The sequence below is a fragment of the Elaeis guineensis genome, chromosome 3, assembly GCF_000442705.2.
Source record: "Elaeis guineensis isolate ETL-2024a chromosome 3, EG11, whole genome shotgun sequence".
NCBI lineage: Eukaryota > Viridiplantae > Streptophyta > Magnoliopsida > Arecales > Arecaceae > Elaeis > Elaeis guineensis.
In genome coordinates this window covers 91,198,222-91,215,034 of record NC_025995.2, presented here as the reverse complement: position 1 = coordinate 91,215,034, position 16,813 = coordinate 91,198,222, and the positions used below count along the sequence as shown (strand labels likewise).

At 37.0% G+C, this 16,813-nt stretch overlaps 1 protein-coding gene across 2 annotated transcripts in view; it reads right to left on the bottom strand.

Annotated features, from left to right (window-relative positions):
* Window positions 1-219: 219 nt before the first annotated feature.
* The window catches only part of LOC105042074 (proline--tRNA ligase, cytoplasmic), a 35,869-nt gene continuing 19,275 nt past the window's right edge, over window positions 220-16,813 (bottom strand). For both annotated transcript variants that reach the window (XM_073253967.1, XM_073253966.1), the window contains exons 7-12: window positions 16,109-16,231; window positions 15,823-15,975; window positions 13,896-14,180; window positions 5,485-5,703; window positions 2,213-2,306; window positions 220-614 (exon numbers count right to left, since the gene is read on the bottom strand). In XM_073253967.1, coding sequence (XP_073110068.1) covers window positions 550-614; window positions 2,213-2,306; window positions 5,485-5,703; window positions 13,896-14,180; window positions 15,823-15,975; window positions 16,109-16,231 — 939 coding nt within the window. In that variant the 3' untranslated portion in view covers window positions 220-549. The remainder of the gene's footprint in view (window positions 615-2,212; window positions 2,307-5,484; window positions 5,704-13,895; window positions 14,181-15,822; window positions 15,976-16,108; window positions 16,232-16,813) is intronic.

Sequence of the window (16,813 nt, the reverse complement as noted above, 5' to 3'; positions counted from 1 at the left end):
ACTGAATTCCACGGCTTTGAGCCCAGAAACAGCATGAGAAAGGAGACCTTCTCATGAGATAAGAGTGACCTTCCTCATCCCTTCTTATCTGCTTTGCTTGCTTTTTTTTTTTTTTTTTTTTTTTCAACCATACCAAAAATTACTTATTCCCCCAAAACATATATGTGCGAGGTTTTCTGTGAAGAATGGAACCCGCAAGCCCACATGAAATGCACCCATAGAGAAAGAGATATTTCTTTCAACTCAAAGTGAGTATGAACTCTAAACTGTTACAGTATATTCAATTCATCTAATATATAGCTTGCACAATAGACACCATTAGGTCCACAACGTAATATACAGTATCTGATAATCTAAAAGCTCTGTGAAATCAGCCGAAGTCCAATATGAAACACCTCAATTTAACAAAATCAGTTGAGCAAAGCTCAAGAAAGATAGGACGGTACTGGGTGAAAAATACAAATCTGTGCCCATGAGATAGGCACCACCCATTCTCAATCAATTTGGTGAATGATTATGAAAACCACAATCTTCATATCGGCCACCTGATTAGTAGCTTCGGCCCCAATAAGTCCACTTCTTTGCAGGCTTTCCCGATGCAAAGCAAAGAGTTCCTACACAAGAATTGACAATATTCAGTATGACCAGAAACAGTAGTTCCACAGGAAGCACATGAATAAAAATATAAAATACCTATTGGAAATATAAGGAAATATTGTAGGAATACAAAACAAAAAAAAGCCCAAGGCACAGAAATCTTAGAAGGGGAAAACAATTTGAGTGGAAGAATCAAACAAAATATTAATATATGTTACACAATTTAGCATATTTGCGACACAAAAGGGACAAGACATGAAATTACGGTAACTCAGGAATTTGCTTTCCAAGATCTCTATTTTCTTCTGTATGATATCCCATGCCTTCATATGCCAAATGAATGCTCATGAATCAGGCACTTTCCATTTGAAATGATCAGATTGTCCATGATAGGCTTTAAGGGCTCTCACGGAGGAAATGAATACATTTTAGCCAGTCAGATAGTTTAAGAAGTGGGGAAAGCGAATGACATTCATCCCAAGAGTTGTCAATGCTAGGATGGCTGAACTATACCCAACCAGCCGGTTTGGAGCATAAGCATCGTTCACCCTAATTATTGGGGCTTCTGTTAACTCTCTCTCTCCTCTCTCTCTCACAGGTTAGGCTTAGGGTTTTCTTAGACCCTCCCCTTCCTCTCCCCCCACCCCCAAACAACAAAAAAAAAAAAGGGACAATGAGGGCTTTTGCCAACCCTCTTTCTCCGCCTCTCTCTCTCCCTCTCTAATTCTCTCTCTCTTTCCCTCCCTCCCTGTTCCGGCCGAACTGATTGCTGGCTGGTACGATCTCCAATATTGATTCAGTAAATGTTGTCTCAATGGCTAACAGCTAGGTAAGCAGTTGCTCAGAAATATTTTTATGAGCACAATATGCCATACTTTAGATCTCACAAATCAAATAGAAAGATTTATATTACTCATTTTTTGATCCTCCCCAAATGCTTGGGATAGGTTAGTTAACATCTCCAGCTCAATCAAAGAAACGAAGTTTGGTCTGTCTTTTTCTCCTTTTCCTTTTGCATACTAAGATAAAAAAATTAAATATTCATAAACCATAAGACTGGTAAAAATTGGCCAGCTCAAGAATTATGATCCAATCCATGGAATATGCATGAGACATACTTGGATCTATACTGCATTTTATTATTCCTTGTAAGAGCTGCAATTGGTTTTAACACTTGATTCATCACGAGCATTTTTAATGATTAGGATGAAGAACTGTTGATGTTCTTAGAATGTAATTTAGCACACTTTCACATTCTATATAGACACACTCATACATTTAGAGATCATTAATTATTCTGGCACAATTAGGTATAGATTAATGCTATGGTGCCCCATGATGGAAACAAAGACATTTTTTATGCCATCCAATACGAGAGAATTGGTTCCATTCACAGGGTCAGTGCGATGCAGTGTGTTGAAATATGAAGGACCAATCCCTTTGTGACACATGGTAATATAGCTTTTCTTGGTACTAGAGTTGGGTCCCAAAGTTCTTTGTTTTTTTGGATATAAATCTCACAAATAACAAAACCAGCTATAGATGAAGGCTTCGTTCCACAGCTAATCAGAAAGAATTCTAAAACTGTTAAGTAAAACATTAACACATGTGATACCTTCAGGAAGTCTTGGCTGATCAAATGGCGTGCACAATGTCTTAGCAGCTCCATGTTCTCCCTTTGTTCGAGCTTTCACATCTTTTTCGACATCCTATATAAAGAAAATATATCACATCACTAACTTGTATAGGACACAGCTGCACAATTTCAATTGTCTATTAAATCTAAAGAAAATAAATCACATCACTAACTTGTATAGGACACAGCTGCACAATTTCAATTGTCTATTAAATCTAGTAATAAGACATGTTCAAAAATTCAGGCAAGTAAATGTGTTTCTACAATTAACTAGAAAAAATAAATACCCCAATCCATTTTTTCATTGGAATAATGTAGTACCAGCAGTGATTATATGATGCAGCCGGAAAAGAAAGAGGGGCGATTTAATCAACGAGGTTATGCTTCGAAGATCAACATGCAAATAGAAGAAAACTAGATTGAAAGAGCATCACCATATGTACCAAAATTGGCGGCTTCAAAAGAAAGAGAAAAAAATATGCCAGTGCGCCACCAGTAAGGTACCATCAGTAGCACTGATATAGACTGGTACTGCCAGTATGTACCATTACATGGGGTGTCAACATCTTTGCACCCAGTGCCGGTTTCACACGTGAACAGCATGGTAACACTTGTTTTTTCCCCTTTTTTTTCAAGAATCCAAGAAAAAAAATAAACTAGACTGAACACCATGTCATGAAACCCTTGTTGTCTCAAATTGTTTCTGAGATATTTAGTGATTTTGGAAGCAAGGAATTTTACTGCATTCAAAAATGTGCAAAACAAAAGCAGGGGGTAACAGGAATTCTGTGCAGTGCTGTCTTAAAATTCAATCTCCATTTGATATTTTGCTAATTTGTAGAGAAACAAAAACACAAAACCACAAGGACACCATAGAAGCCATAAATAACTAGACAATCAAGAAAAACTAATTTTCTTATCCAAATCCTACACTTACAAGGACACAACCACACCCACACACCCCAAGCAAATGCACATGCATGAACAAACAAACGCAGCACACCCCCATGCTCGCATGCAATCACACACGCACTCATATACACGAAGGTATGCATGCATGTATATGCCTATTCAGAACCTGTCAACTCTCCAAACAAAGCTATTTGGTAGCATTTGGAGTAAAAAAGAAGTATTGTGATGGAGTTCTAGAATGAAGATCACTTCAAAAATCAAATATTAGCTCAACAAACTTTTTAACATCATTCCCACAAGCTTATATTTAAGGTAGGAGGAAATGGAAAGAAGCCATGACCATCATTCAACAGTCTTTATCCTGCCTACATGACATAAGTCTTGTCAATGCTACTTCACTCATTTGCATCAAAGAACCCCCTTGCAATAAGCACCATTTGATCATGTTTTGCCTCCTTGCGGTAGGTTTTACTTGCCATCCAGATTCTCCGAGATCCTAAAACCTTTTGAAACACCTAGAATTTTATTATGCATCTCCACATCAAAAAGAAAAACCTTTTGGAACGAGTCCTATTTGGAGTTCTGTTTTTTGTTTTTTGAGGAAAAGTTAGGCTCAAGGATCCTAAAAAAATTTCACTGAGACAATGAAAGTAATAAAAAACAACACAGCCCGAGGCAACCGCAGGTCCTGAACAACAGCTCCTGGCAATGCATCCTAACAGAAACCATAAGGAATACAGGACCGATCCAACATAAAAAAACTAAATCGATTATAAAAACGAACTCAGTCTCTTAAAGGTCCTACATACTGTGTTGCTTATGAGCTGAAGCAGCTCTAAACCACTCTTTACCACTTCATTACTCTTCTAATTAGCTGCAGGCCTCTTTGCTTCTTACTACCGAACCTTCTTGCATTACTATCCCACCACAATGCCCAACAGATACAAGCTGCTACCATATCCTGACCAGGTTTCCATTTGTGCATTGACATGGGTTTGTGTTCGGGTGGGGTTGCATGTGTAAGCATCGGATCCCACTAGATATCTAAGAATTTCTTCTTATAAAGCCATATCCAAATGTCATATCAATGACTGTGTTCAAGTATCAGTGCAGGTATTTTAGGCTAAATTGAAGTGATTGTATAACATAGCAAACAATCAAGTTCCTACAGAGGCAAGTATGCAACAAAGCCACAAAACACCCCCTCCCCCACCCCCCCAAACCCACCCACCACACACAAACATAAAAAAATAAAAAATAATAAAAAAAAAAAACCCACCCCAGAGGTCTTCCAGGAAGCTTCTTAGGTGTAGCCTATGGCCAAAACTTTTGCCAAATGGACTTCACAACAAAACCACAATGGAGCAGAAAATGCTTTCCAGTTTCCTCACGCTTACCACAAAAACTGCAGACTAATGACCCTATTCAACTATGTTTTCTCAGATTAGAATCCATGAAAATCTTGTTCCAACAGAACACCTTGATTTTCTCAGGTATAAGGGCCACCATACCCACTTTGCTGAAGTTAAGGGTAGAAGCTATTAACTGAAAACTGATTGTGTTTACCCCTCATGTGATCCTCCTCCTCAGATACCCTAATGTCAGCCAGTGGATCCAACAGGCTACCCAGGTCTTCTTCCTCCGTAAGCATACATCTGAACTCCAGCTCCCGAGTAACTATGTCATTCTCTTCTGTCAAATTTTCCCTGAACTCCCCTCAACTTCAAGCAAGTTCTTTCTTTAACTTCCTAAAATAACAACTAAGCAACTGCAAATTGCAAGGAAGCATGTTTGAAAATAACAATATTACTTCTGGAGAAACCAAATTTTGCACCCACTCAATCATTCTAAAAATAAAAGAACATCACTAAGCTAGTATCATAATTGATTTTTAGAGTAAAAGCACTAGCACTTATATGTTTCTATAGACTAAAAAAACGGCCATCAACACTTTTGCCTTCTTAGCAGGAAAACCATATTGCATGTAACCTAGACTTTTTTTTTTCTGAGGGAAAAAATTAGACAAAGTCCACTGCAATTCATTAAGGTAATGAACACTGACCTTGAACATATTTAATTTAAAAGCCATAGAAGTACATATCTATGTAGATAATTAATGGTTTTAACAAATCAGGAACACCTAAAATAAAAACATTTGTTATTCCATTTCATGTTCATTTGTCATTCCACACCCTCACACTGAAAATAATGATATTATCTAAGCTAGAATAATGATTTTGCCCAATTCACGGAATAAATGACCTAACAGCCCCACAAGTGAGTAGGTAATATTACATAGATTATAACCAAACAACTTTCATGATAAGAATATACCACACCTCTTCATCACACCAGGGAGCCAGAATCAACTTTTTGTTATTAAGAGCTGCAATAAATTCATCCCATGTATTGATGACCTTGACGCAAGCTTCTCTCTTTTGTTTTGCTGCATTAAAAAGGCTCTCTTGAATATTGGATAGAATCTCTTTTACTTGTTCTACTAAACTGTGCATTGGTATGTCCATCTTTGCACCATTGTCACGGCAAACAACCCGCACCTGAAAATTAAACAAAAAATTATGTTCTAGGTAAAAAGAAATATAAAACGAACATGTTAATGCAAGATGATATAACAAAATCCGCTATCCGCCATAGTGCTCGGTCCATAACGCCAAATCATATGATTATCAAGGAAAAATTCATTTATACTAACAGAAAAAAGACAGCTTTCAGAATGAGGATTCCAGAATAAATCAAATTACCCTTCTCAAAATCTAAATTACCCATCCCATCCATTAGCATATACTTCTCTGCTGATATAGTTCATAATTCAATGGTATTGAAATCTTGTGATATCATACCCAAACAGCCAAATAATTCTTGTATCTGAGATCAGTCGTAAATTCACACTTAAAATGTCTTGTTCTTATAAAATCCAAGAAATGATTATGGTAAAGTATGCAGTGGCACCTATGGTGATGTCCATCGTGCATCCAAGTTTCTTTTTAGAGATATATCAGATAAAATAAAGGAAGCAACGATTCAAAAAGCCAAGAAAACCTACTCAGCTATATAGACATCTGGCAAAACCTTTGCGATGTTGTCATCAATTATATTGTAAATTGATGCATGTTGATGAGGCTCAGATAAGTCAACAATGAGATGGCATTCATTTCACACTTGATGAAGCAATCACATAGGTGACTCATGGGAATCCATGCGAATTTCTGTGTCATGCACCGATCATGTAGCTTGGCATTCCAAGAAGCATGCCCATCATCAAAATAAATCCTTTCTTTTTACAACACATAGGTATAACAGAATTTCTGTGTCATGCACCGATCATGTAGCTTAGCATTCCAAGAAGCATGCCTCTAACATCAAAACAAATCCTTTCTTTTTACAACACATTGGTATATACATCACTCAAAAACATTGTTTGCAAAGTGATAAAAAGAGGATCAAGTGTATAACCCAGAAAGAATGTATTTTATTAATCCAAAACAACTATTTGGAGAAAAAAGAAGTTTTTTAGCACAAATCTATCCCTCAAAATTTCACAAATGTATTGCATGTGCTCAACGCATATACTAATGGCAACTTTTAGATATCTGCTGCATATACAACCACGGTTTGCTGTACCAGTTGGTACAAGTGTGTACCTACCGTACTATATCATATCGCACTGAACCAGTATGTACCGATACTCGGTATACCAAAACTGACCCTATACTGAGCGTATCAACACTATCATAGGATGCCACCACTACCAGTACAACATCCAGTACATAAACACTTAAATTAATATTTTAAAGCAGAAAATTATATTTATTTTATTTTATTTATTAAGCATTTGATGTTTCTTTTTATGTTTTACAGGAAAGGTGATCGCCGATACAAAGAGTCTGATTCGCAGATCAAAAAGATCAAGTTTGAAGAAAATTGGACTTAAAACGAAATTAAAATAAAAGAAGGATGCATACGGTATTATAAAAAATAAAGATACTATGCAAGGAATCCAAAAGGATATAGGCATCATTTTAAAGAAACAAAAGTTTCTTTTTGTAATTGGGAAACTTTTGTTATTTGTTTCATGGGTGCTTTCCTCGTGAACGCGGCATTGCGGGCGTGGGGCGAGCAGCACAGCGCGGGCGCGAGCGGCACAGCGGCGCACGGATCACGGCAGCAGACGCGCAGGCGACGCACACGAGGGCGGAGCCGGACGACATGCAGGTGGGCGCGGACGCGGGTGCGGCATTCGGACGCGCGGTCTTTAGTATTTTTTTCTTTAGTCCCATATCGAAAAATTATGTAAAACTCCTCCCTCCTAACACCTATAAAAAGGCTCTTGTACTTCTATTTGAGGATCATCCCAAAATTCTTCTAGAGCTTGCATAGAGGAAAAGAAAGGGACTACTTCATGAGCAGCTAGCTAGCAGTCTCGGGAGTGGAAAAGAAACTTTGTAACGACACAGAGCGGGTTTATTGTTCTAAACTTTCTTGTATTTCTTTATATGCAATAAAATTATGCTTTTTATTTAAATTGTCATGAATTCTTTATTTGCTCTCTTTCATATGCTTTTATTTATGCTTTCCTGTTAGATTAATATTAGGAACAATTTTTACTTTCCGGAGACGCGTCGTGATCTACGGATACGGGGCGTGCCGAGGAAAGAAGAGTTGTTTACCTAGTACTTTCCGGAGACGCACCGTGATCTACGGGTATGGGGCGTGCCGAGGAAAGATAGGTATTTTTCCTAAGATTAATCGCATCAATTTAATTAAAAAAAAAAGAAAGAGATACAACTCTGCTAGTACAAAATTAATTCAAAACTCCCGAGCTCTTTATTTTCTTATTACATCAATTTTAAGATAATTTATTTTCTAAATCAAAACAACGCTTCTTTTATTTTGCAATCTCAACTTAGCCCAAGGTCCCTGAGGATACGATCTCGACTCATCCTACCTACGTAGTGAGTAGAGTTATTTTTGGTGCTATCAACGACTACGCATCAAATTTTGATGCTACAAGACGACAAACCTTGTGTATAATAGTTAAATAGTGCAAAAAAGCTAGAAATTAAATAAGCCAGATTCTAAGGTGTTTAGAAGCATATATGAAAAAGGGAATTTCTTTAATACAAACTCGATCAACTACGTGGCTGCATGCAAAACCTTTTTCTATCAATTGCATCAGATTTTAGATATGTAAGGGTTAGACTGATAAATCAAAGTTTGAAGAGTATATACAAGTTCTTTTCTCTTTCTTTTTTTTTTTTTTTGTTATCAAAGTTGAAAATTTAAGTTTGCACGGAGGTCTCAAGTAACAATTAACTTAAGCCAGAGATGGAGATGCTGATGATGATGATTAAGGAATATGTACACTCATGTGTTTGTGTTATATGATAGTAAAGATTACTAGGCATATGCAGACTTACAAATTTGTGAATTATCCATGTCACCGTCTTGTAAAGAAACAGTTCGTTGCACTTTGACTGGCCACTATTTTATGGCTGCCACAGTGCTTTGATGTAAATGAGGTTTTTTGTATAATCCCAATGAACACCACGTGAAAGGAAACAAACATCAATCCTCCCATCAAATGAATGCAGGCAAGGTTTGAAATGTTGAACAGCTTAGCGTGTACCACTCAGTACATAATGTATCAAGGCCTCTGCGATACAAGGAGGCTAAATAGAACAAAAATTGTTTGACCATCCTATGGATAACCTAAATCAAGAGTGGATCGAGTATTTTGAGGACCAATCAAGGTTGGTTTGCCCTAAACAGATCCAAGATTGCTCTTGAACGGATTGGTACATCTGGTTACTGCTAGGGAAGTAATGTTAAAGGGAGATTCTCTTTGTTTTCTACCATTTGAATGTGAAAACAACAAAAGAGACAAGTTGCAAAAGGGGTTTTCGCATCAGATTGACGACTCTACATCAATTCCTGCACCAGAGATACACAGACACAAACAAAATTTGACCCACAATATGTGCAACTTAGGTGTGCTCAGAACCCACCCAAGCCAAGGACTGAAATTATTATAAATTTCGTATTAATTCTGTTTTAATTAATTAACATGTATAAGTTAAGATAATGCTGTTAAATCACTAAAGAAAAGAGGATAAATTGATAGACCAAAAGAATCAATGAAAATCAATCTTAGGACATGCCATAAGAATTTTGAAAAATTAAGAAATCAATAAAAGAAGATGGATAAGTAAACTAGTGTCAAGTACTTGATCATTGAGGATAATAGTGACCATTTGAATGATTTTGGTTACAGGTGCTACAAAAGTTGATAGTAGTGACCATCCTATAATTAACTATGCTTCTTTGTCTGCAACTTTTTTTTTTTTAATAAGAACTAGGCCCAGAGCTAACCCAGCCACAAATTGGGCTAAGGCGAGAATCGAACCCAAGTCATTAGTAACCACTAGCAATGACTTTAACAACTGCACTAGCTGGCACTCTCTTTGATTACTTTTGATTGTTAACTTTTACATGTATATACTTTAAAGGTATTTTAAGTTGCAAGGTATGTGATGTTGGTGACACATATACATATTAATGACTTCAGCATGCACAATAAACCTTAGCACACAGAGAAACTTTGATTAGAGCATTTAACTCGATATTTCTGTCTTATTGCTTGCTAATCCATAGCTTTGAGGCAAGAAAAAAAAATGATAAAAAGCCCGGAACCAGAGTTTTGGATGTCAAAAATGGCTGCATCTATATCTACCTATCAATAACCATTTTCAATGAATCCCCGATATGACACCATACCTCTTCTGGTATTTTGAACATTGGATGTAAGCCATGCCTTGGAATGTGAAAATATTAGCAACTGAATATTTTATTGTCTTATCTAATTTAAGTGACTTGACTAGGACATTGAACCACTCGTTTGGTTTATACATAACAAGAGCGTGTGATGCCTATTGCTGATATATCATATATCTATAGGTGTATCAGGTCTTGGTCATCAAACTTAAAAATACCTGAATGCTTCGGTGTCATGTCCAACTATAGCCTCCTAAAATTCTAGGCATGATGACATGGTATACATCCATCACATCCATGCCTATTTATACAATTTATACAGACACAAATAGGTACATATAACAAACATACAAGACAAATATGTGTATATAAAAGCACTCACACATATATAACATTGAAGCATTCTTAGGTGTACGTTAGTTGAACATCATACTAAGTTGTAAAAGTTATTCCTTATGCACATTTAGGGATATTTGACTTAATAAAGAATAATCGTGATAACTTTAATCCATGGTTGACAATTTAAGTGTCCAACACTTGAAACCAAGATTTGCAGACTCAGTACCCATGCCCATGCCGGCCGGTTGGCGGTATGGCTCGATACAGATCCATACCAGCCCAGACCGGCGCAAACCGACAGGGCAGAGAAGGGAGAGGGAGAAGAAAGAGAGGAAGAGAGAGGGGGGAGGAAAGGAAGAGAGGGAGAGAGAGGGGAGGAGAGGGCTGGAGAGGGGAGGGAGAGGAAGAGAGGGCCTCCGGTGGCTATCGGAGGCCATCTAGGATCTTGCTGGGTGTCGGTATGTGTGAAGCGAGGGAAGGAGAGAGAGTGGAGACCTCACCGGCTCACCAGAGGCCCTCGGAGGCCTCCGAACGGGTGGCGACATCGCTGCAAGCTCTTCGACGGCCGGTGAGGTAGCACAGAGGGAGTGAAGGGCGGCTGAGGGGCAATCGAGGGTCGCAGAGGATGGTGGATTCGAAACAGAGGTTGCCCCTATTTTTTTTTATTTTTAATGAACAAAGCCGACAATAGTGTTATCAACTTCACCCTTTTTTAAAAAAATAAATCATATATTAAAATTTTTATAAAAAATAAAAATTCGAGAAGTCGGCAACTGGATTGCCAACTTCACACGTTAAAATCCAAAAAAAATCCGAAATAGAGGCGAACACCTGTTTCGAAAATGAAGGAGGCGGAGGCCCTCCTCCGACTTAGCCGCCCTCAAGCCCCTCGATCTGGGCTCACCGGCCATCGAAGATGTCGCGGCAGAGGCATTGTCCATCCAAAGGCCTCCGACGACCTCCGGAGACCCAATAAGGACCTCCGACTCTCTCTCCTTCCCTCCCTCCATGCCTACCAACCTCGACAAGATGGATGGCCTCCAAAGGCCCTCTCTTCCTCTCCCTCTCCTTCTTCCCCCCTCTCTCTCTCTTCCTCTCTTTATTCTCTCTCCCTTCGAAAACCGTTTTGGACACCAAAACCGTCCCGATTCCCCATCGGTCTGGCTCGATATGAGGTGTACCCACCAGTTCAGGCCGGTACAGAATTCCTTACTTAAAACTATGTCATTTCTGGAAGACACTTCAAAGTGGAGTGTCCAACTAAGTCATGCCAAGTTATGTCATATCCAAGTACCCAAAACTGTCCGCATTTTCAAAAGCTAAAAATGAAGTCTCTAGCTAATACAAGTTACAAATAAACTTTTGATCTTATATAGACATATGATGGCATCCAAGCAAGATAGACACAGGAACCATGTACAAGCCAAACAATCTAGCACACATGACTCTGCTCTTAAGTGCATCTGATTTAGTAAACAAAAAAATCTGGTTGACAACTAATATGAGGCCATATTCTTAAGAGGATTAGTTTAAAAATGAAAATAGAAACTAATGTGAAAATCCAAGGTCATCATTCGTCACAATTTGAGATTTGTTACTTGAGGGAGAAGGCCATCATTCTTCACAGATTTTTGGTGTTCAGAAGATGCTCTTGGTGATCCTTTCCTTGGAGTCTTTCTATTTCTTAAAAGAAAACTGCCAGTGCAGCAGTGCAACAACTTTTGCATATAAAGGGAAAGTAGCATGAGAATCTTGCTTCCAAAGACTACTAAAAGACAAGAAGGTTATCGAGTGTTGAACCTCTGGATACCGTGTAATCAAATTTCCAGGACAAACTAAGGCAAGGCAATTGATGGATCTGAAATTGGTCTTCAAATGGGACCTTTCTTTTAATATTGCACCTATGACAGTCAAAACCTAAGAAAATCCGTTTCCAAATTGCCCGACCTAAAGCTCTGGCTATGTTACATCAATTCAGCTTTGCGAGTCAGATGTGTATCCAACTCTCTAATCCTTTCAATATCTAAGAATTTTTTCTTGTGAAGCTGGGTCTGAGTGTCATACTAATATCCATGTTTAAATGTCTCGTATGGGTATTTCATGCTAAACTGAAGGGTTTGGAAAGTACAAAGTTTAGATCCTTTTATGGTTGATTTGAAACATTGTCTGCTTAGATCTAAATGTAGAGATGAAAGATTCAGAGTTATAAGTTATGCAGTTTGTTCATTTTCGTCTCAATAAAATAAAAGAGAGAAAGGGAGCTAAAAACACTCACCTTTTTATTATGTGGTTGGACTTGCTAATTGGTAGCCTCGATCACAAGGGATAGCTGCTGTGGACACACCCATTCTCAATGCTAGATAGTGTTGGATATGAACACTAGCTTTTCACTTTGTGTTAAGATTTCACAGGAAGGAGAGAACTTTTGCACTATAAGGGAGCACAATGTGGTCTCAAGAGAATCATGCAGGTGCACGGTACATGTATTGACTATTGAGCATATTAATTTCGAGTGTCTTATGTTCTGCAAATCCAGGTGATAACTTGTAACTTCCCCAATTTTGCAGCCAGGATTCTTGTTTCACATTATCTCATTCCTTCATTATATAATTTCTTCACCTAGGCTTCTCTTTCTTTCATTCAAATCCGAGTTATGACTTCCAATTCAAGACCTAAGATTGTGTGCCTTACGACTGGTCATTATCAAGACCTCGTTTCCTCCTTGACAGAACCAGCAATCTGACACTCTAAAAAGATCTCCCTGCCATGGCATTATTATCACACCACCAAAGCATTAAACATAAATACAGTTGTCAAATCTAGATACTTTTATTTAATTCCTTTCATATTTCCCTCATTGTCTTAATAAAAGTTTCCTTGCTTCACTAACCAAAATAATTGCTCCTCTTATTCCAATCAATAAAAGAGTTCACAATTTGGATTTACAAGTGTCCAACAGTATTTTAGGTTTGACCTTTAGAGCAAACACTTTAAAAATAGTACATGATTTTTCTGCGAGCAATGTCTTACCGAAACATGACCAAAAAGACCGATAACACATTCTTCCATTCAGTGGTACAGACACAGTTCTATTCTATATCACCAACTTAAATGATATAAACAGAAAACTAATTAAAAATAATATACACAATAATGTCCAGTTGGAAAATATGAAATAAAGGAAGTACCGCACTAATTAAATCACTAATCATTCATTCAACTATCACACTAGTCTTCGTATTGTACACCATCTACATTCTTTGTACATTAGACACAACCAGGAATAACATAGGATACAGAACTGAAAAGAGAATACACCAATAATCCATTTGAGCAACTATGAAATATAAATACAATTTACAAAAACAGGAATTTAAAGTAATAAAAAAGATAAGTATTTATGCATTTACTGCCATGGTGTTAGATAAGATAATTTTCAGATTCCTGTAAAAATGATTATTATGTTAATACCACACCAACCAACCGGATGCAAACGTGCCAGGACACACATAAAATCACATGTACATGCAAGCATGAGTTTCAATGGATCAATTTGGTCGCCACCAAAGAAAAATAACTATGTACACGCATGGATAACTCTGTTCAGCTCCTTATCTACCTGTTTATTTGCTAAATCCTTTGGCCCAATTTCGATTCTCAGAGGAACACCTTTCATTTCCCAGTGAGAGTACTTCCAACCAGGTGAATAGTTATCTCTTAAGTCCACCTCAGCTCTGAAACCTGCTTTACATAGTGTATCAACTGTCGATCTGCAGGCATCAAAGATTGCCTGTGTATCAGCATCCTTATATGGTACAGGAATCACAATAACTTGGACAGATGCTACTTTAGGTGGCAAAACCAAGCCTTTGTCATCCCCATGAACCATCACCATCACCCCTATCTGGAAAAGTAGTTCATCTTAGACAAGGTATATGATTTACTTTCACTCTTAAAGCACAGATAGTAATGATTCCATCACTTCATATTCCTTAAGAAACAAATAAACAAGTTTTAGGCATGCACAACTTCAAAGAAAAATATTAGAACAAAGTTTTTTAACAAAAACATAGAAAGGATCCCATGAAGAAGACAACATAAAGACTACAACACAAAAAAGATCATTACAGTAGAAATGATTTTCCAATTTTCCAACAGAAAGGAGAGATGTTACAACACATTCTGAGTTGAGAGCACCATCTAAAAATGAAGCCAAAACAAAAACATATTTTTAACACAACATTTTCATTACCATTCTTCATAAACTGGGTAACAGGGCATGATTATTCATTCATGCATAGCTAAAATGATGTATATTTAAAGTAATTGAAAGCTTTAGAGTTTTGAGTGTTATTATAATAAATTTGCTTATTTTTGCATCTAATTACAGCCATGTTTTCCAAGGCTTGTAACATGAAACAAAGGAACTTGTTCTAGCTTCTGCACTTGATGATCATGGATGCCTTGATGAGATGATCATTTTGGATTTATTAAAAGCGCTAGTTGGTTTGTCTATGCCAAACAACTTGGACCCAGGCGAGAAATTAGATTGCCTTCAAAAAGAGACACTCGTGTTAACAAATGGCAGAAAGGCCTTTCATTTAATACCTGATGTCTACACTCTAGCCTCAAGCAAGATGACAAATTGAAGGCTTTGCAAACTCCACAACTTGAGGTAAGACAATAACTATACATGACATTGTATTAATTGTGTTATATTCTATTTTATGCTTAGTTTAACTTTTACAAACTAAAATATATTCAAAAAGTACTTTAATAGTTTTAAAAATAGTATATGTGCTTTAAGACATGTTAAATGGTTATGAGATACTACAAAATAATATAGTACAAATGAAGTACTTCAATTAAAGAATGATGAGTATCTTTTAGTCAGTCTGTCACCTGGGCCCTCTAGTAACCACCTAGGATATAAAATGTCAACCAACAACAGTAATCACGGTATTTGATAACGCATAACAAGAAGCATTACACCTAATACACATTGCTTTGCAAAAATCATCACGCAAAGAATAAAAGAATAACTGAGTATTTTACAACTGTTCGCCCACCCTCGATTAGTATACTAATAAATGGCTGAAACTTTCACCTCTGCACACCACGAGGACTACGAAACTTCTTCTATATCTTTCTGTCAAAGATATTCCTTCCATTTACGAAGAAATCATCATTTAAAAAAAAAAGAATAAAAGAATTCTATATAATATCAGCAGTTCCACATTGAACTGACTGGATTTAGAAAAGCTGGCCACAGCCCCTAACTGATTCAGGCTAGAACAACTTGTCAAAATTAACTTCCTAAAAAGAGCTCAGAAAAAGTGGGGAAAAGGCTTAAAGATACAACAAGAACTTGCACAATGAATGAATAAGACATAGGCTAACGACCAGTTATACCCGTTGTTTATCGTCACATGTTCTTTAACTATCAGCTAAGGGAATGTCTGACGAAACTCATTATAAGAACAAGAACACTTCAGGCTTATCGATTAGCAAATATCCTAATAGCTATTGATAGCTCAAGAAATTACCGTGCGGGTGCTGTATGCCCAAGAATTCTGCCAGACCATTGCCTTTTCACCTTTCTCATTCTCAAAATTTATCTCGAACATCTTTGCAAAATTTTGACCAAGACAATGTGAGGTGGCACCTTGTATCCCACGACCTGTATTTGGAATAAAAGCCTGGAAAACAGTTGAATAACTATCAAGCACTAGAAAAAGTAAATCATTAATGGCATTAAAAATTCATGTTTATGCACGAAAATTAACAAAAAATAACATGCAACAGTCACAACTGTTCTAACTTTTTGAATACCTCAACGCTTGTAGTATAAAAACCGCCGGCAAATTTTTCTAGCTCACTTTTCTTTCCCTTAATAACTGGAATTGCAAGAAATTCTTCATATATCCTTCGATATAATTCCAATATTTCAAGAACCTGAAACCAGGTGATGTGAAACAATCACAAAAACAATGCAATCATCATAGTTAAGCATTAACTTCGTGAGCAGCTAAAAAATAAAAAAATAATGTGGAGTATAGAATAAAATACAATGGCACCAGATGTAACTTACAAAATGAAGAAAGGTTCATGCAATATTCAGCAAAGGAAGCTTTCAACTGCTACCAAAAACAGTCAGTTTCCTTGTAAAAAGTATTAACGATTTTATTATTTAATATATATCAGCTCTGAAGGACTGGAAAGGTATTTTCTCTTAAAGGTATCAGATCTCTGACAATTTGTGCCATATGGAAGATCTGAAAATTACTATCTCATATGTCCCTCGATATTCAAGTAAATTTGCAGTACAGTCATGACAAAAATTTAACAGAATGGACTGCAGGGTATATTCATTTGTGCATTACCTTCTATGGACACATTCCCTACTGTTATTGGTTCACATCTGTTCATGGAATTTAACTGGTATTTGTTTATTCAGGACTAACAAACGAGACTGGAAACAATAAATAGATAATCAAGTACTGCAAGCTCTGCCTTCAGAATATCATTGGGAGAAGG